The sequence below is a fragment of the Toxorhynchites rutilus genome, chromosome 3, assembly GCF_029784135.1.
Source record: "Toxorhynchites rutilus septentrionalis strain SRP chromosome 3, ASM2978413v1, whole genome shotgun sequence".
Taxonomy (NCBI): Eukaryota; Metazoa; Arthropoda; class Insecta; order Diptera; family Culicidae; genus Toxorhynchites; species Toxorhynchites rutilus.
The window spans coordinates 197,784,749-197,807,069 of record NC_073746.1 but is presented as its reverse complement, the minus strand read 5'-3'; the positions used below and the strand labels follow the sequence as shown (position 1 = coordinate 197,807,069).

General features: G+C 40.7%; 1 protein-coding gene across 2 annotated transcripts in view; it reads left to right on the top strand.

The window, feature by feature from the left end:
* The window catches only part of LOC129776263 (fasciculation and elongation protein zeta-2), a 130,093-nt gene that overhangs the window by 49,211 nt on the left and 58,561 nt on the right, over positions 1–22,321 (top strand). Inside the window, exons 2-3 of one of the 2 annotated variants that reach the window (XM_055781810.1) lie at positions 8,824–9,173; positions 9,264–9,503. In XM_055781810.1, coding sequence (XP_055637785.1) covers positions 8,824–9,173; positions 9,264–9,503 — 590 coding nt within the window. The remainder of the gene's footprint in view (positions 1–8,823; positions 9,174–9,263; positions 9,504–22,321) is intronic. The other variant, XM_055781811.1, reaches the window with a different exon arrangement.

Genomic DNA, 22,321 nt, shown 5'->3' with positions numbered 1-22,321 from the left:
TCGACCTTTTCCTTTGTGTATTATTTCATCACACGTTAGACTAGGATCGGTGATGACACCATCGATTTCAACATCTTTTGAAGGAATATAAACCAAATAAAAAGTGAAAAGTTTGCATTGGGTAATCTCAGTGGCTTGCTTGCGGTCTTTGACAACCACGCGAAGCTTGTTCTGTCGTTATTTTAGCTTTATTGAATCGACCGAGCTAAAATTCTTTTTGAGTTCTCTGGGCATTGTCAAAATTCTAAGAGCCTTCTGACGGGGGCGAATAAAACATGGTAAGGTCCATCGGCATCTTCATGGTAGGGCTTAATCCGAGGAGCTATTTTAAATGATGATTCGAGGTTCCCGAACACACAGCTGGACATGTTTAGTAACATCCACTCCCACTGTGAAAGCGAGAAATAAATTTCTTGTTTATGAGGACGGTAATAACAAGAAGGAAAAGCAAAGAGCAGAACCTGTTTCCGAAGAGTAACTCCAACAAGTTGGGTAGCTGACTGCAAGCCGGTAACGATGTTAGTCGATGGGTGCGTTGTTTAGATCCTGAGTGCTGGCGAGTATGTATATCTGTAAAAACATAAATTTTTAAAAATAGGTAGTAAAAGTGTAAAAAAAAAACTGATACTTCCTTTCCACTTTGGAACGAAAGAAGAACACGTCCTTCTCCGATGAGATCAGGGAAGGAGCTGATCGTAAATCATTCATATAGTGGCGTCTTGGGTGTCATATTCATACACCGCGAATCTCCAGCATATATAAGCAACTGCTGACATTCTCTTTCGAATTTAATTTTTCTTTACAACATGGCCTGATTCACAATTCTTCTCCAATTAACTCAGTTCGTGGCTATCTATCTTCAATTCCTCGGCACCCTGTGCTCACCATGTTCTGTTCCACCTGGTCTAACCATCTTGCTAGTTGCGCTCCTCGTCGTCTCGTATCAGCCGGATTCCTGATGAACAACATTTTTGCAGGATAGTTGACCGAAATTTTAGCAACATGTCCTGCCCAACGTATCCTTCCAGCTTCTTAACACCCGACTCGTAAACGGTTCATTCGATTATTACTTTGGATATTGTTTTTAAGAAGTTTAACTAGATGGCAGAGCTCGTAGTATCCGGAATAGGCTGTCCATCGCTATCAGGAAAATGGGTAATGGCTAAAACGGAATCTTTTTCTTCATAAAGGCATGACACTGGTGTTCTCAACTTTTATCTCGAAGGTCCGGTGAAGCATACTATCGTGCTCTAACCAGAGGTCATTAAAGATGTCGAGAGAATAGTTTGACCTAGAGAGGATCATCGTACCGGAATCGTTTGACCGCAGGCAGAAACATTCTCCATTTCTTGATCTCGTTTTTGATGTCGCTCTCTTCCCAGGATTGGGCTTTGTTTAGGGGACGGTGGATTCAGCCACCTCAGTGACTAACGGGTATTCAATAAAAAATGAGAATTCCTTCAGTGATATAGCAAAAAATATATATAATTCTAGTTCTTCAAAAAAGTCAGTGAATGTTGGCAAAGGGGTCGGCGCTACTTGGTGGAGATGCTCTCACAAGAGTACTGAACGGCACTGACATCCATCTTCCGGATCCTCGTAGTCAGTTGCTTTGTGTCCGTGGTCCGCCAATTTTTCTTGTGCACCAGGGCACTGAGGGAGTCGAAAAAATCCTTGATCGGTCGACACTGGGGTATGTTGGTCGGGTTCCGTTCTTTGGCTACGTACTGTATCTGTTTTTCCTCGAGGTATGCCAACGTCTTCTTGGCGTAATGGGAAGACGCCTTGTCCGGCCAGAAGACGTACTTTCCACCAGAATGATGCTCCTCTAAGAACGGAACCAGAATTTTCTCCAGGCACTCCTCCTGGTACACCTTCTGGTTGATGGCAAGTCCGCTCGGTTTGTTAAATCAGTGTTTTGAAATCCATTTGTCGAAGATTGCAATTTACATTTCTGCATTACTCGGAAATTAATCAAGCAAATAAAACCAAATTAGGCATATGGTGGTTTTAGGGTGCAATAAATGTTTCTATGGTGATTAGACACTCCACCCCCCTCTCTAAGGGGGAACTGCCATACAAAAGAAACAAAAATTTCTGCATTACTCGAGAATTAATCAAGCATATGAAATCTGATTTGGCATGTGGAGGTTTTAGGGTGCAATAAAAGATTCTATGGTGGTTAAATATTCCTCCCCCTTCTCTTAAGGGGGGCTGCCATACAAATGAAACACAAATTTTTGCCTAACTCGAAAACTACTCAAGCAAATGGAGCCGAATTTGGCATGTGGAAGTTTTAGTGGGCAAGAAACATTTCTAAGGTGGTTCAACACTTCTCTCACCTCTCTAAGGGAGGAGCTGCCACAGAAATTAAACATGAATTTCCCCATAACTCGCGAACTAATCAAGCAAATGGGGCCAAATTTGGCATATGGAGGTTTTAGGGAGCAATAAATGTTTTATGGTGGTTTGACATTCCTTTCTCCTCTTTAAAGAGAAGGAGGGAAGGCTGCTGAACAACTCGAGAACTAATCAAACAAATGGAATTAAACTTAGCATATAGAGGTTTTGGGGATCGATAAATGTTTCTATGGTGGTTCGACACTCCTCCCTCCTCTAAGGAGTGGCTACCATACAAATGAAACACAAATTTCTGCATGGCTGCTTGGCATATTGAGCTGAGCAGTCCAGTCTTTCTTTCACCCCTCAAGCCCGTGGCAAGTTCGTTCGTTGCGATAGTGTACGCGTTCGCACTTTATTTTGCGCTCGCTTCTGGCGCTCCTTCAAGAGTGTTAGTAGAGAGTGAGAAGGACGAAGTATCCTCGTAGTGAAATGAACGGTGAACAAGTCAATTCGTTTGTAAAATCTGGCCTTTCCAGAACGCCGACGAAAAAAAGTGATGCGGTAGAGAACTCGTTAACCCGCCCTGAAAGTGAGCCCGCTTTGAACAAATCGCCGGAAAATAGTAATTTCACCTTAAATGTGAAGAAACCAATAGACGATAAAAAAGTGCAAACAGGGATAGATCGCTATTTTAAAAGAAAAATGAGTCCCGATAGTGCAAACACTGGCAACGCAGCCAAAAAAAACAAACACTACAGCCAACACAGTTATCCCTCTGAGCAATAGGTTCGATGCCCTTGCTACGGTGAACGACGAAAGTGCACAGCAAAAAACTGTAGAACCAAAGCCCGCACCGATTTACCTGCGTCAGGTGGTAACTGGAAACGCGATTGACCTAGTTTAAAAAGCTATCGGCAGCAACAATTTTCTGTGCCGCAATGTGCAACGCGGAAACATTAGTGAACTAAAAGTGCAGTGTAATACGTAATAAAAAATTGTGAACGCGTTAGAGAAAGAAAAAACTCTCTATTACACCTACCGCTTAAAAGCTTGGAAAGGTCTAACTGTGGTGCTGAAAGGCATAGAACAGGTTTCATCCGATGACATAAAAGACGTTCTAACCGATAAAGGTTTTGAAGTGGCTTCGGTTACTAATATGTTGAACCGACTAAAAAAACCACAGCCACTCTATAGAGTAGTACTAGAGCCATCAATGAGGAAATTGAAACCGGGTGAAGTGGATCCAATTTATAAAGTCACCCGACTTTTAAATCGTGTAGTGATGTTCAAAAAGCCGCACAAACGGACTGGCCCTGTGCAGTGTCACAACTGCCAAGAATACGGGCATACCAAAGGTTTTTGCAACCTTCCAGCAGTCTGTGTAGTCTGCAGTGGCATTCATGAGACAAAAAAATGCCCTGTCTCAAGAACAGCAACAGAAGCAAAAAAATGCAGCAACTGTGGTGGCAACCACACTGCAAACTACAGGGGGTGCCCTGCATATACAACATTAAAGAAAAAACCGCAAGAATCTCGACAAAAAGCTGCAACTAGCAGGCCTATCAGCCAACCCTGCAACCAACGGTAAATTCAGCCACACACCCGAAACCCCAACCTCCTGGTTTCACGCCTACACCTAGCACATCGTATAGGGATGCTCTACTCTCCCAACCTCCAACGCCAATAATTCTTCCCGCGGACCAATTACAAGTATTTATGGGTTCAATTATGCAACTCATGACATCAATGCAAACAATGATGCAAGAAATGTTGCGCAGCCAGCAACTTCTCATCCAAAAATTGCAATGTTCAAAATAAATTTTTTGAAAATCTGCTATTGGAATGCAAACGGGATACATAACCATTTGAATGAAATTAAACTATTCTTGAACCAACACGACATTGACGTTTTTCTTATCAATGAAACTCATCTGACGGATTACTACAACATCAGAGTCACGGGATATGATTTCTATGGTACAAATCACCCGCACGGGTCAGCAAGAGGTGGGGCTGCGGTCCTCATCAAACGAGATATTCCACACTATTTATGGCACCGTCACAGTACTCTAAATATCCAAGCAGCGGCTGTGTGCATCGAGAGTAAATCTGAGAAAATAGTACTAACAGCACTCTACTCTTCACCGAACCACCACCCTTCGGAAGAGGAACTGAAAGACTTCTTCTCACTCAAAGGGCACCGATTTATCGTCACGGGTGACTTTAACGCAAAACACACCTTTTGGGGATCAAGGCTGATTACCACTCGTGGTCGCATATTATACAACGTTATCACTGACTCTGGCTATGACATTGCATCATGCGGTGAACCGACACACTGGCCAGAGGACCTCGCACGACTTCCGGACCTGCTAGATTTCGCTGTCACAAAAAATATTAATAGTAAACGAATTCGATCGAAGCTTCTTTTGGACTTATCATCTGATCACTCACCAATACTCCTGGAATACTTCATAGAAAAGGAAGTGAAGCAGACGTCATCTAATCTCATTAACTTTTCAACGAATTGGACAAAATATAAGACTTATATCTCCTCTAACATCCTCGATCTACCTCTGGATAACGAACATCATATCGAGGAAGCAGTTAACCAGCTCAGTGTACTCATGAAGAGTGCTGCGAAGATAGCTACCCCACCTATGAAGCCTCAGAAACACAAAAAAATTATTACTGCCTCCCACATAAAAGCAGCAGTTGCAGAAAAGCGACGACTAAGACGTATCTGGCAAAACAAACGATCGCCAGAATCTAAAAACCAATTCAATATGGCACAACGTAAATTAAGAAAGCTATTACAAGACGAGAAAGATGAAAAATTCCATAATTACTTAACTGAATTATCGCCAAATCAAAATAATAATTACTCACTATGGAAGGCAACTAAGAATCTAAAACGACCTCAGTTACAGGTCCCGCCGTTTAGAATGTCCTCTGGTAATTGGGCCAGAAGTGACGATGAAAAAGCAGCAACTTTTGCAAACCATCTTCAAAAAGTTTTCACTCCGAATCAATCCGGACCTAATCAAGAAACGCTCGAATTTTCTGGTGCTATAAACCAAAACAAAATGAAAATCAAACATCGGCTGGTAAGACATGTTTTCAATAATCATATCAATGTGAAAAAGTCACCCGGTATCGACCACATCAACGGATATATGATCAAGGAACTACCTGACCTAGCAATTAAACATATCACGAGAATTTTCAACGCAGTGACCCATAAAAGATATTTCCCACAAGCATGGAAAATTTCGACCATCATTATGATTCCTAAGCCAGGGAAAGACGCACAGAAAGTGGAATCTTTTAGACCTATCAGCATTCTTCCAATCTTATCAAAAGTGTTCGAAAAAATTATCCTGATAAAATCAGCGCCCGAGATTGAAAGATTAATCCCGAATCATCAATTCGGATTCCGAGCAAAACATGGCACTATTGAACAAGTGCACCGATTGATAGAAGAAATTCGTAAAGTATATGTAGGCCGCGGATACTGCTCAGCGCTTTTTCTTGATGTAGCTCAAGCTTTCGATAAAGTCTGGCACGAAGGACTGCTCTATAAAATTAAAAATATGCTACCACAAGTATATGAAATTATGCGTTCTTATCTACTGGGAAGAAAGTTTCATGTTCGGTATAACCAAACTCTATCACCAGAGCAAGAAATTTATGCTGGCGTTCCTCAGGGCAGTGTTCTTAGACCAGTTCTCTATCTCATCTACACAGCTGATCTCCCGACCGCGCCTAACTTAATGCCTACAACATTCGCAGATGACACAGCTATTCTCAGCAGTCACAAAAACAGAACGATTGCTTCACGAGATCTCCAGGAACACATAACGGTCGTGGAAAAGTGGCTTCAAAAATGTGTCCACGTTACGTTCACGCTTAATAAGAACACATGCTTACAAATCAAGTTCAATAGATCTGCAGTACTTCAATCGAATGAAATTAAATATCTTGGTGTACATCTAGATCGTCGTCTAACCTGGAAGAAACACATAGATGCGAAGAAAACGCAATTGAAGATGCGAGCAAAACAAATACATTGGCTAACCGGGAGGAAGTCGAAATTAAAATAGAGTTCAAACTACTTCTATACAAATCCATGCTGAAACCTATTTGGCATTACGGCTGTCAACTATGACAAACAGCTTCAGCAAGTAACATCGAAATCATCGAAAGAGTACAAAATAAACTGCTAAGACAAATTACTGGCGCCCCTTGGTACATCCGCAATAGTGTCATACATCGAGACTTAGGGATGGCGACGGTTAAAGAAGAACTTCATGAAACAAGGAGGAAATCTGCGGAAAAGGTGAAGAATCATCCAAATCCACTAGCAAGGCGACTCGGTCAACCTATGATAACACGTCTGAAGAAAAAAACTTTAATTATTTGAACTTATTATGTTAGAACTAAATGTATAACCAAATATTGTTATTTCCACATTATGGAAAATTCAATAAATGTATGTATGAAAAAAAAAAGAAATTTCTGCATAACTCGAAAACTAATTAATCAAATGCAGCCAAATTTGGCTGTGAAGGTTTTTGAATATGAGAAATGTGTCTATGATGGTATGACACCCCTCTCTCCTCTGAAATGGAGAGGCTACCATACAAATGAAACACAAATTTCTGCATAACTCGAAAACTAATCAATCAAATGGAGCCAAATTTGGCATGTGAAGGTTTTTGAATATGAGAAATGTTTCTATGATGGTATGACACCCCTCCCTCCTCTGAAATGGAGAGAGGGTCTCGTAAAAATAATACACATAGTTCAACCAAACATATTCCAAACAAACATGACAATTGATTTTTTTAATGTGATAAAACGCACTCCTATATCTTCTTCTATCTATATAAATAAAAACGGATCACCGAATGTGTTCAAAAGAGCAAAACTCGAGAAAGGAATTGTCCGATTTAGGGCTGTCTTTATTCTATCATATTTTCTGTATCAAACATTTATTCCATGTAACGGAGGAACATGTTATTTGCTATTGGTTGAAAAATCTTGAACGAGTGTTGTGTCTGAAAATAATCTGATATAATGACGAGTTTCGGTAGAAGTACTAGGAATTAGGAATTTTATAGTAAAAGGTAATTTTAAAGGATAAATTAGAAAATCAATCAATGAACAGTTCTGCGATTGAACCTATGAGCGTGCGCTTAGTAAAAAAAACGAGAATCTGATAACGGAAAATAAATTATGGGCGGGACGAAGTTTGCCGGCTCAGCTAGTGTAAAATAAACGGATACGATGAACCCCGGATTAGAACGTCAATTTTAACCGCAATTATCGTTAGATCGATGGTAATTCGCTGGCGGCCATTCAAAGCCACGGTGGGTTGAGATACGGAGTCCCCTAAAAATACTGATTCTGGGCACTTTACCGAAAAAAATCTGAAACACGATCTTTGATAAATTTTCATGCCTTTGCAAAACAACCGTATGTTATTGTTTCTACGCCAAATGATATCTAAATTTCTAATCACACATTAGCATGCCGGGGGTTTAGGGTTCAATTCTCGTCCTGGTCGGGGGATTTTCCGTCAAAAAAAAATTGTTCCGATTTGTACTGTGCTCACGCGTATTCTTTAGTTTGCCACTCAATATATGCTCTAGGCGTGTTATTTGGCATCATAGCTCTCAACTAAGTTCTTCTAATGAAAATTTGGCAAGTGGTGTTTACGTTGAGACGGTGAAAGTTCCACTGAGATCGTTAGCGTTATTAAAGAAAATCACATTGTACTTTATTGAGCAAAAAAATCAATTGAAAACAAATATGTTCGAAAGGTATTCAATAACATAATATCAAAAAAATCTAACTCATTGTGATATAGGGAAAAAATGTTCGATTAAACCTCCAACAGAAAAGAAAATACAACGTTCGATTTTTGGATTTTTCGACTTTTCGACTTTTTTTTAATAAGTTTTAAGAAAAAATTAACATTGAGGTTATCTTCTGCGCCAATAATCAAAATTACACCAATGACTTTCGACAAAAAGAAATCACAGTTTGGTCTTTAACCCCTTGCCGCATGATTTAACTTCCAACAGCATGGCCCAAAGCGAGCATATCCAGGCGGTCCGCTACTCTGCTCACCGAACGTCTTACGCCAAAAGATATGTAATAATATCACATCGGTACACCACGAGTGAGGTTAGAAGTTGTACGTTCTGACACAGTCTAATCGCTACGAGTGTGGTTCGACGTTATACAAGGGGTTAAAAGGTTCAATTAGTGATATCACAATGAGACAAAAAACAGACAACGAAATTTAAAACAATCGAAGCAGGCGATGGATTATTCGAGGCAGTTAGCTAAAAATAATTAAATCGGTTCCTTTCTCTATTTCATTGTCCGCCTAAAATGGTGTTGAATCTTGTATGTCATAGGCAGTGCTCTCAAAGTTGTTCGTACGATTTAAAAGATTATTTATTCTTTCAGGATGTGGTGGACAATTACTGGAAATTTTGGTAACATATTACCGATAGATTGGTCAAAAACTTATGCACGCCAAATGCATGTTCCGACTCTCAAGCTGACTAGTGACCAGTCTAATTATAATGACAACCAGGATCTAAGTTCTGAAGATGAAGCAGTAGCGAATGATTTGGATATGCACGCATTAATACTAGGGGGATTGCATGTAGAAAGTGACCCAATTAAAACAGCCGAGGAAGTGATCAAGGAAATCGATGATATTATGGATGAAAGTAATTCTGAAGATGGCATTCTTGAAAGCGAGGTTATGGAGAAAGCAAAAGAAGTACTTGGTTCTCCATTGTATGAAGAAAGTAAGTGTAAGATATCATAATGTTACTATATTTATGTACAACTTTTGATCTTTCAATCTTTTTATTGTTATTTCTCCTTTTCTTTGAAAGCAGAGCTCCGCTCCTTGTCGATTACGCAATTGAACGAACTATACATGGAGATGGAAGTATTGATAAGAGAATTCTCCGAGACGTTGATATCTGAATTGGCCCTAAGAGACGAGCTAGAATATGAAAAGGAATTGAAAAACACATTTATATCGCTCTTGTTGGCTGTTCAAAACCGTAGGCGACAATTTCACGTTGAAAGGAAGAAAGGAAAATCTCATGGGAAACCCATTTCGGCTAGCGGTAAGTTGTGAAGACTTTAATTGTTATTACAACATCCTCCATAAACTGTATATATTTTACCACATTTAGTGTCGATATAACTTGAGTCGATATTGAGATATGTAGGCGTTTTACTACTAGTAAGTGCCTTCATTGAGTACCGTGAAGTACCCATATACCGCTCAGCTAAGACAATATTCAACGTTTGTGTACTCTAAAAATCACTGCTTACGCGTATATAATGTTCTTAACCATTAAGGACCGCACGTTTTGGAGCAAACTTGTACACTTCATTTGTTCGGATTCCACGAATGAGATCGTTTCCTTCGGTGTGGATGAGACGAAGGCGATCCATCGGTAGGCCTTGTTAGATTCTTGGCAGACCAAGAATTTAACCATAAAGTGTAGGAAACACGGGTTATTTCGTGATCCATCCGTAATAGATAGAAAGCGAAACACGAGAAATCTCGTGAGCGGTCCGCTATATGTTAAATGTGCTACTTGCTTGGTATTCGTTCCACTACTGATAAACACACGGAAAAGAGCGTTGCTGTATTCATACCTAGTTCCAACCGGCAAAAATATCATTTTCCTAATTCCGTTAATTGGTGGTCCTAAATCCAATAATCAAATTGTTATACACCCTGGTTTTTTTACGTGGCTTTTTTGCGCGGTTTTTTTACGAGGTTTTTTTACGCGAATTTTTCAATCAACGCGATTTTTTTACGTGGATTTTCCAATTAACGCGGATTTTCCAATTAACGCGTTTTTTTTACACGGATTTTCCAATTAACGCTGTTTTTACGCGGATTTTCCAATTAACCGTACCCGCGTAAAAAAAAGACCAGTGCAATATCACATCTCTCCCTCAGCTCACATTTTTCTCTCGTGTTCCCTCAGAGCAAATTACGGTAATTAGTGCTTGTAACGGAGTTTAGCGCTTAGTGCCGCACCTTATCACGATTCTTACGTGGATTTTAGGCGTCGGGTAACGGGGAGCTCGCCGGGCTGTACAACGAGACGGGGGTTTACTGGCAGCTATTCGTGAATGTCTTTCCCTGTCTACATAGCTCTGGACGGTCCAACAGTGGTACTGCACGTGCCTCGGCAGAAGAGTGTACAAATTACTAGGGAATCTTCTAGTAACAGCAGATGACCTCATTCGTGAGGAAAACCGAACTATAGCTACCAGTAACCAACAAAATTACAGGAAAAACTACGGGTTTTCGGAAGCGAGCAACACTCAACTTTTTACTTCCGTTCTACGTAAAGATAGTCCCTTTTGATATCTATCATTAGGGGACATGGTTTTTTTACGTGGATTTTCCAATCAACGCCGTTTTTTTTTACAAGGTACGTATCCCCCGCGTAAAAAAACATGAAGTGGGTTATACCTGTGGTATAACCGCAAGGGTGACGTAGGACTATCGTTGATTTAGTGATCATTTGTTTGAAGTTGCATCTGAATCAATTCTTAATGAATGGATGAATGAATAAATTGCAAGATTGCTGAAAGTTCTTGTAAATCTGTGAGCGGATGAGTATATGTATAAAATTATCATATATATTTAGAAAACTTCAATTGAACTCTTTCAAAGTTGTGAAGTGTTCCTGAAAAGAACCGGTTTGGTGTTATGAGGACCTGAAATGAGTGATTGCCGGATGGTTTGATTGGTGAGCCCATGTACGGATCTGAAACGAAACAATTAGTATAAATAAAGTCATAACAAGATCTATGGAAATGTGTGTGTATGGGTATGTGTATGTGGTGGGTGCTCCGATGCATCAAACGGAACCAATTTTCGATACTGGTACTCACTCGGTCATCTTCTCTTCTTCTTCTGATGGGTTGGCTTTTCTGCGCTCCCTCACAGTTCCAAACAAACTGAATGCGTTTCAGGTCAGGTCAGGCCAGGTGATGAATCCCTCGATCCCTCGCCGTACAGCTCATTCCGCTCGTTCAGCTCGTTCAATAACGATGTTGTCTTGTCGATGTCCTCACGAAAAATTAATGCGTTTCACCACCAGAATATCGCTCAAGTATGCTTTTTGTCCGTGATTGAATCGAAAGAAGGTGTGGTTTACGATGGCAATTTGGAAGGCAAATTAGAGGCGAATGAACTCTCTGAGTTTGAAACTTTCGACGACTGAGCAATAATCGATTGAAAATTATGTTTTTCACGATGCGAAACATTTTCCGTTGCGCGCGCATCCAATATTGCAAACAAACATATTCTACTGATGGGGAATAATAATCTTCAGAAGCTGTTCCGTCTGCTGGGAACTGTGGGGTGGACTGTATTTTGTTATGTTGCTCCACTCATGGAGGCAACGGGTGCGTGGAAGGAACCCTCGTGTTCCTCACGCTTTATTTGACGAGTGGGAGCCCCTGTGGCTTTGCTCGGTGCTGTGAAAGGCCTAACATGTTGGGATGTGCTTTAGAAAGGGTTTGAGCAGTGCAGAATGAAAACATGGCGGTGGAATACTTTTCACACTTTGTACATCGTTTAATCTATACTAAATTTTCCTATGTACATTATTCACACGATGCGCATGTGAATGCGCCACTAGTATGCTGTTGATAACCTTTGTACACTTCCAATATTGTTGCTATTCTTATGGCTACTTTTACCCTTGTTGATGAGATCGCACTCTTGCGATGATGTCTCTTGCTGCTTGTGTTGTCGCACTTCCTCTGGAATTGCACCTTTTCACTTGATGATAGCCGAATGAAGACTGATCTTCGCGCGTTCGGGAGGCTTATTTTACTCTCCCTCGCTCCGTGTCGAATGAGAAGGGGTGGTACTTGCGATTGGATGCGTTTTCCCCTTCCGTACGTTTCTCGGACGGAACAGAAGCTTTCCTGCTAATTGCACTTGATTGAAAAATCACAAAACCAAATGTATTTGGTCGCAGCGTTATATGTTAGAAAACATTAAAAAAAACTCTTTCGCATGAATGTATTTTTCAATTCCCAGGGGAACTGGCAGATTATTTTTCAGCAACAATTACATCTTCCCAGATTCTCTTCGATGCCCGAAGCCCACCAGTGGTTTATGCTAACTCGATAAGCCCCTGTTAATTGCACTTGATTGGAAAATAGAAAACCAAATGTATTTGGTCGCAGCGTTATATATTAGAAAACATTAAAAAAACCCCTTTTGCATGAATGTATTTTTCAATCCCCATGAGGAACTGGCAAATTATTTTTCAACAACGATAATATGTTTCCGGAATCTTCTCGATGCTGGATGGCATTTAAACGAAAGAAGTTCCGCACGTATATATATATATATATATATGTGTGTGTGGCGGCTGTTTCGATGTCTCAAACGGAACCGTTTTTCGATGCTGATACTTTCTCGGTCGTCTTCTCTTCTTCTTCTGATGGATCGGCTTTTCTACGTTCCCTCACAGTTCCAAACTGAATGCGTTTCAGGTTAGGAATCTTCTCGATGCTGGAAGGCATCCAAACGAGAAAAGTCCCGCGCGTGTATGTGTGTGTGCGGCGGCTGCTCCGATGTCTCAAACGGAACCGTTTGTGGTATCACTCTCCTCCTGATGGATTCCCTTCTGGCCTAAGGTGCACCAAAAGTCTCTTGGTGACACCGTTCATCAGCGCTTCCATGATGAACTTCGCCACCAGCTTCACCACAACAGCGACAACATGCTCCAATCGCTGTTCAATTATAACTGAGTGGAATTCCGAGCGGCGCTCGCTCATATACCGATTGGTGATTTCGACAGACTGTTTTAAAAGCAATTTTAAGGCTATTGAAACAAGTATTTGGATGAAAAAGTAACAAGTATATAACGCGTAGACATTTTATCTTTCGAATGAAGTGATTATCATACCATTTCGTTCAGTTATTTAGGAGCTATTAACGCTCAAAATCTCGGTCTGCGGCGTAACGCTTTCGTTTTCGAAACTTTGATTTTACACCCCGGTATAGAAATGGAAAACGTAGTTCTACGTCAAAAAACCTGGGTGTAATAATAAATCGTTTTAAATAGTAGATTTGATGATGTTTCATGTTGTAAACAAGTTAAATGAGTCGAAATCTAAAATCGAATGAATTACACTAGTGATGCTTGTGATGCTTCACTGGATTTTCCAATTATACCTGAGTAACTAACAGCATCAGGATCTAACGGATACAATCCACATCGCCGAAACCCGATTGTAGGTTTATCATTATATCCACAGCTTTTGAATGGTCGGATATAGCTGACGTTCAGCAGCAAAGTGCAGGGCACCTCCCATTGGTTGCCGTATGGTTTCCACCACAGTTGCTGCATCTTTTTTCCCTTTTTGCTGTTCTTGGGATTGGGTATTTTTTTTGTCTCGTGAATGCCACTGCAAACTACGCAGACTGTTGGAAGGTTGCAATAACCTTTGGTATGCCCGTACTCTTGGCAGTTGTGACACTGCACGGGGCCAGTCCGTTTGTGTGGCTCTTCAAACATCACTACTCGATTTAAAAGGCGGGTGATTTTATAAATCGGATGCACCTCGCCAGGTTTCAATTTTCTTGTTGATGGCTCGAGTTCCACTCTATAGAGGGGCTGTGGCTTTTTAAATCGGTTCATCATATTAGCAACCGAGGCCACTTCAAAACCCATGTCGGTTAAGACGTTTTTTATTTCGTCGGGTGAAACACCCTGTTCTATGCCTTTCAGCACCACAGTTAAACCTTTCCACGCTTTTAGGCGGTAGGTATAATATAATGTTTTTTTTTTCTTTTTCTAACGCGTTGACGATTTCGTGGTAATCGTCAAGAGTGTTGCACTGCACTTTCAACTCACTTATATTTCCGCGTAGCACATTACGGCACAGAAAATTGTTGCTGCCGATAGCTTTTTTAACTAGATTCTCCACCCCCCTCTCTAAGGGGGGGCTGCCATACAAATTGAACACAAATTTCTGCATTACACGAGAATTATTCAAGCAAATGGAACAAACCAGGCATATTGTGGTTTTATGGTGCAATGAATGTTTCTATGATGATTAGACTATCCACCCCCCTCTCTTGGGTGGGGCTGCCATAAAAATGAAACACAAATTTCTGCATAACTCGAAAATCAATCAAGCAAATGAAACCAAATTTGGCATGTGGAGGTTTCAGAGTGCAATACATGTTTTTACGGTGGTTAGACATTCCACCCCTCTCTCTAAGGAATAGCTGTCATACAAATGAAAGACAAATTTCTGCATGATCCGAAAACTAATCAAGAAAGACCCCCAATAGCCAACATGGAACTCATCGTGTCAAGGGAGAGTGGGTGAGTTACAGTGGAACCTCGATTATCCGCGAGCGCGACAGCGAGTTCCTTACTAAATCCTAAACTAAATCTACTAAAAAAAACCTACTAAATCAAAACTTTAAAATTTAAAAATTTTAAAAATTACATATTTAAAAATTTAAAAATTTTCAAATTGAAGATTTTAGAATCACATCACTTACCGCAGTGAATCCTGATTTATTCTGAACCACTCCCACTAACAACTATCCCTTCCATGATAAACGCTAGGGAACCACGCTATAGAGGCGACCCTTCTGGCCTTCGGGCGGCGAATATCATACTAACATTCCTTCCCTTCCCCTGGTGACTGTAAGGACGTGGCCGGCGTCGTAATTGACCATTCAAAGTTCGAATCACCGAAAATTGCACAACGAGAATGATTTGCTAGTCCCAAACGTCATTCTGTGTGTTCTTTGTGCAATTTGGTTGGTTCAGGTCAATCACGGAGAGCAACTACGAATTGTACAGTCTACCCAAGCTCAAGCTCAATCCGAAAACTAATCAAGAAAATGGAGCCAAATTTGTCATGCGAATGTTTTAGGGGACACGAAACGTTTCCATGGTGAATAGACACTTCTCTCCTCTCTCTGAGGGGCGTGGGGGAGGCTGTCATACAAACTGAACCAAATTTGGCATATGAAGGTTTTAGGGGGCAACAAACATTTCTAAAGTGGTTCAACACTCCTCCCACCTTTCTGAGAGGGGAGGAGGGGAATGTTTGTATGATGGTGAGACACCCCTGGAATGGAGAGGGGGTCCCATAAAAATATTACATATATTTCAACCAAAAATATTCCAACCAAACATGACAATTGAAAATTTTCAGAAAACTATGAAGGAAAAAGGGAAAATTCGGAAAATTAAATTCCCAATATGTTCTATAAGTACATAGTGACAAGTGCTGTTAGTCTATTTGATGTTTGTGCTAGAGAAATTGATCTTTGTTCGAAACTGTGAATGGACTTTAATGTGATGAAATGCACTCTTATATCTTCTTCTTTCAGAAACGCCGATGTCAACGTTTGATGATGTTTCCTTCGTTGTGTCTCCGTTTTATATCCCTCCTATCCGATCGATAAACTTTTACTTAGTCGCGGCAATACATACACACACTCTTTACAGATACACGGGCCAAAGGTTGTGCAGTCCACTGATCATTCAACAAGAGCCAAAGGTTGTACCGCTCATGACAACTCTACATGAACTGATAATTGCGCCGGTTAGTGACCATTCTATCCTGGATTCCTCGAGTCGAGAAAGACGCACCACGCTAGATATGAGGTACAGACTAGGGGGGCGTTGCTGATTAAGGGTCAGCTGCAACCCAATAGGAAGTATCCCGTGTCGGGCACACGTACAGAGCATTGGAGACAGCAACATCCGAATTACGAAAACACTTGTAATACAGTAATCGTTCGCTAACTGGTCCTGGTTTAACTGGTCTGCTATTTAACTGGGCGAACGTTAACTGGTCCTTGGACCAGTTAAAAAGCACAATTTCGTAAACAATCGACGCCATATTCAAATGGAAGATTTGCTGTGAGGGGCATTCGAATGTAATTTTAAATGTTATGAAAGTTGACATTATTTTCGCACGACAAAAACATTGATTAAACTACAGAAAAACAATTTTCTCAAATCATATGTCATACCTGTTGTCGCACTCAATGCGAAACTTCCATTGGAATCCTTTTATTTATCCAATTACAGGAACTAAGCGAATCAAACAATTCATTGAAGTTTCCCTCGATTTTATTTGACGTTTAACATGCCGGACCAGTTAAAACGCGAATGTCGATAAGTGGTCTTCTCTTTTCGCCCAGTTAGTGAATGTTTACTGTACTAACCTCGAGCCAACCGCGAGTAATCGGTTACATATTACTAACATAGATAATAAGAAATATTGTCAAAGTATTGAACTCCCGGCCCCGTGAGGCTAACGCCATATGAGCCTTGATAGAAAAATATATTTTGGAAAAAAAAAAAATCTTCTTTCTATACCAATAAAAAAGTATCGCCGAATGAGTTGTTAAGAGCAGAATTCGAGAAAGAATTTGTCCGATTTAGGGCTGTCTTTATTCTATCATATTTTCTGTATAAAACATTTATTCCATGTAACGGAGAAACATGTTATTTGCAAGTGGTTGAAAAATCTTGAACGAGAATTGTGTCTGAAAATACAGGTCGGACTCGATTATATATAGTCGACCATTTTTTTCAACAATTATTTTCAAATCCTATAGTCGAATCTCAAGAAAACAATTTTTTCATTAATGTATGAATGTCAAACATTAATAGAAAAATAGCTTTTTTTAATCCAAAATATATATTTTTATTATGGCTCATATGGCGTCAGCCTGACGGGGCCGGGAGTTCAATATTTCGACAATGTTTGCCTTACAACTATGTCAGTAATATGTAACCGATTACTCGCGGTTGGCTCGAGGTTAGTATTACAAGTGTTTTCGTAATTGTGATGTTGCTGTCTCCAATGCTCTGTACGTGTGCCCGACACGGGATACTTCCTATTGAGATGCAGCTGACCATTAATCAGCAACCCCATTTGTTTGTACCCCATATCTAGCGTGGTGCGTCTTCTTGACTCGAAGAATCCAGGATAGAATGGTCACTAGCCGGCACAAACATCAGCTCGTGTAGAGTTGTCATGTGCGGTACAACCTTTGGCTCTTATTGAATGATCAGTGAACTGCACAACCTTTGACCCGTGTATCTGTAAGGAGTGTGTGTATGTATTGCCGCGACTAAGTAAAAATTTATAGATCGGATAGGAGGGATATGAAACAGGGACACAACGAAGGAAACATCATTAAACATTGACATCGGCGTTTCTGAGGAACAGGTATATATGAAGCAGAAGATCAGGATCACGGCTACCTTGAATATCCCGGACGGGGATATCCGATTGTCTGCCTTTTGCTCTCAGTGCTCTAGAGAGCTGAGAGCGAGCAGCATGGAACCGGATACACGATCAGACAATATGCTCGATGTCGTGGTAGCCATCACCACAATCACAAAAATTGTTTGCTGCGAGCCCAATGCGATAGAGATGCGCGTTTAGGTTGTAGTGATTGGACATAAGCCGAGATATCACGCGAATGAAATCACGACCTACATTCAATCCCTTCAACCAAGCACTCGTCGAGACCTTAGGGATAATCGTGTGTAACCAACGACCGAACTCATCTTCACTCCACATGCGCTGCCAACTAACGAGATTGTGCTGACGAGGAATGTGAAAAACATCGTTATAAACAATTTGCCTTTCAAAAAGTGGCCTTCTGAAGCGCCTACCTTAGCTAGCGAGTCCGCGTTCTCATTCCCCGGAATCGAGCAATGAGAGGGAACCCATGCTAAGGTAATCTTGAATAATTTTTCGACCAAAACACTCAATAGTTGTCTTATTCTTGTTAGGAAATAAGATCAGCGTTTATCAACTTTCATTGAGCGGATTGCCTCTATTGAGCTGAGACTGTCTGCAAAAATAAAATAGTGGTCGATGGGCAATGTTTCAATGATCCCTAATGCGTAGTATATCGCACCCAGTTTAGCGACATACAAGGAACAAGAATCTTTGAGTTTGAAAAAGGCACTGGAATTTTAATTAAAGATACCGAAGCCAGTGGACCCGTTTATGAATGAACCGTCAGTAAAGAACATTTTATCAGATCTAACTTTCCCATATTTTTCCGAAAATATCGGAATAACATTGGAGCGTAGATGATCTGAGGTTCCATGGATTTTTTGTCGCATGGACAGATCAAAAATGACTGAAGAATTGCAAAAGTATGGGAAGCAAACTTGGTTGGAGATGCCTGGTGAAGGGTGCACATCATGGGTAAGGTACTCATGGTACAAAGACATAAAACTTGACTGAGGAGTCAGTTGGAGTAGATTTTCGAAGTTATCAATCACCAATGGATTCATGATCTTGCAACGGATGAGAAATCTGTAGGATAATTCTGTAAACCGAAAAGTAAGCGGAGTTACTCCTGCCAAGACTTCGAGATTCATCGTATGTGTTGAATGCAAACACCCCATGGCTATACGCAAGCAACGATATTGTATCCTCTCCAGCTTGAGAATATAAATCCTGGCAGCTGACAGGAAGCAAAAACTGCCATATTCTAACAATAATTTCGTTGTTTTGTACAACTGAATAAGGTCTCCTGGATGGGCACCCCACCATGTTCCGGTTATTGTTTGGAAAAACATGATTCTTTGCTGGCATTTCTGTTTCAAATACGCAATGTGTATTCCGCAGGTACATTTAGAATCTAAATATACTCCAAGGTATTTGAAAAACATCGAGTGCCTGATCGGTTTGCCGGACAGGTGAAGCTGGAATTGGGCAGGTTCGTGCTTCCTAGAAAAAACGACCATTTCGGTTTTCTCCGTAGAGAATTCGATACCTAGCTTGAGAGCCCATGTGAACAAGTTGTTCAGGGTGTCTTGCAAGGATTTTTGCAGAACGGCGGGATTAGTACCCGTGATGGAAATAACTCCATCGTCTGCAAATTGTCTCAGCGTGCAGTTTCTAGTTAGACAATCATCCAATCAATCATCATTGACGTAAAAACTATACAAGAGGGGGCTTAGGCAGGAGCCTTGTGGTAGGCCCATAAAACTGTATCGAAAAGGTTTCGAGCTGCCATGATTGAAAAACATGTGCTTTTCTGACAGTAAATTGTACAGGAAATTATTCAGAATTGGCGAGAATCCACGATTATGAAGTTTCTTTGAGAGAATTTCCATGGAAACTGAATCAAATGCCTCTTTGATAAATAGCTTTATTGTGATTGGATTATGTATTGGATTCGAAAATTAACGTTGAAAGTGAAATTGCGATTATATATAATCGAGTCCGACCTGTAAACTAGGAATTTTATAATAAAAGGTAAATTCAATGGGGTCGATTAGAAGATCAATCAATGAACAGTTCTGCGATTGGACCCATGAACTTGCTCAAAGTAAGAAAACGTGAATGTTTGAAGGTATTGATAAAAAAAAGTTGGGTGGGACGAAGTTTGCCGGGTCAGCTAGTTTAGAATAAAATTACGATTTTCCGGCGTTTTGTTCAGCGCGGGTTAAAGAATTCTCTAATGCATCACTTTTTTTCGGCGGCGTTCTGGAAAGGCCAGATTTTACGAACGGATTGATTTGTTCTCCGTTCATTTTTCTACGAGCCTCGTAGACGTAGCCTCGTAATACGAGGATACTTTGTCCTTCTCACTCTCTACTACCACTCCTTAAAGAGCGCCAGAAACGAGCGCGAAATAGATTGCAAACGCGTACACTATCGCGACGGACACACTTGCTACGGACTTAAGGGGGTGAAAAAAGACTGGACTGCTAAGCTCGTAACAATGTTGATGAACACTTAATTCTTAAATCTAAGGTAGCTATTAATAGTAGAATAGGTTGAAATGTAAATGCACTATAGATATAATAGATATAATATCTATAGTGCATTTACATTTCAACTTATTCTACTATTAATAGCAAGGGAACGAATTACCCACAAAGGAAGGAAAGGAGGGTATAAGGATATAGGGACAATCACACACGAAGATCGATAGCTTTAAGGAAAACATATATATGGGACATGTAATCAAGGTCTAACCGAGCCAACACATCTCTCACCGGCACATTGGGCTGTCTTCCCCGGTCCGAAGGGAGTTTTCTAAATTTGATCTGGCGACCAGATACACCTCGCAAGACCAAACAACGTGCTCGATATCGCGATAATCTTGGCCACAAACGCAGAGATTGTTGCTGACAAGATTGAAACGGAAGAGTAGTGCATCTAACAAACAGTGATTGGACATGAGTCGGGAGAAGGTGCGAATAAAGTCCCGACTCAATCCCAGACTTTTGAACCACTGTTTGAGGCTAACCTTAGAGATAATCGAGTGAAACCACCGACCCAATTCATCTTCATTCCACTTGCGTTGCCAGTTAGCGATGGTATTTTTGCGGACTACAGAATACAATTCATTGAAGGCGATTTGACGCTGATAAATATCGCCTTCAATTGTGTGGAACCCCAGGGAAGTCCACTGTTTCGGTGGTCGGGAATAATCCGGGAATAACAATCACTTATGTACTGTCGGTTATTCGTGTATTTATTGAATGGCTTTTTATCATTTCTGTCCTACCATAGTTTACATGATGTGTGTTGTCCTATACTTGTGCTCTTTGTACTAATAGTATTTCTATGATCGGTAGTCGGGCACCACATCTGGTTTTCTCTAATAAATGGGTAATCTAATCAACGGTGACGTAGTCCTTGAACTTTGATGGGATTTTTACTTCTCGACGCGTTCTAGAATGTTCAGAAGTAATTAGTGATTTTACCGATGGTTCGGCAACGATCGGGGGAGATTCTTGATCTTCAAGTTCTCTCTGCTCAGATCCGTTATCCGGTGTTCCATTATCTGTTATCCCACTTCTATCCATCACGCGCTTCAGGTGTGCCACGTTCCGTTGGTACGTCTTGTTCGTCTTTTTATCTTTGATTGAGACTCTAGCTCCTTCTTTACTAACAACTTCATATTCATCAGTGCCAAATACTGTTGTCAATTTATTTCCGGGTAATAAATTCTTCATTAGCACTGTATCTCCCGCTTGTATTTCAGAACATTTAGCATGACGTCTCTGATCCTCCTTCTCTTTCCCTGTTTGTTTTGAAATTCGATCTCTATCCGTTGTCTCGTTAGTCGGTGCAGTTGATTCGATGTCGTGTAGTGATGGAATCTTTGAACGTATTGTTCTACCGAAACATAATTCCGTGGGGGTTTTCCCGGTTACAGAATGAGGTGACGTATAATACATCATCATATAATCCATCAGATCAGTCTTCCAATTTCGTCCTAGCGCGTGGCTAATCTGAAGTCGTTTCAATAAAGAACGATTTTGGCGTTCTACCAAACCATTCTCTTGCGGCCAGTATGGTGTAGAATGATTCAGAGAAATTCCATGTTCCTTGCAATAATTTTCAAACTTCGAGCTTACGAATTGACGTGCATTATCCAAAGTTATGGTGACGGGAAAACCCAACCGTGTGAAGATCTTATGCAATCGTGATATAGTCTCATCAGCCGTTATTTGCCGCATAATTTCCACTTCTTTGTATCGACTGTAATAGTCGACTATAACCATCAAGTTTTCGCCCGTGGGAAGTGGTCCCATAAAATCAAGAGCGACGTCAATCCAAGGTCGTGATGGCATTTTCCTGCGTTGCATTGGCTCAGGTTTGTTCGGCAAGCCAACAAGTCTACATCCTTCACAAGAAGCAACAAATTTTTCGGTTTCACGGTCCATAGCAGGCCACCATACGCGATCTCTGAGACGACGCTTCATCACTGTTTCCCCAGGATGACCTTCGTGTGCTAATGTAAGCATTCTATTCCGTAGAGATTTTGGAATTACTAATTTTGTCCCTCGGACCAAGAGGTCACCGACGAAACCAAGTTCATCTCGAAATACTTCATACGGTTTAGCTTCTGGTTTTCCCC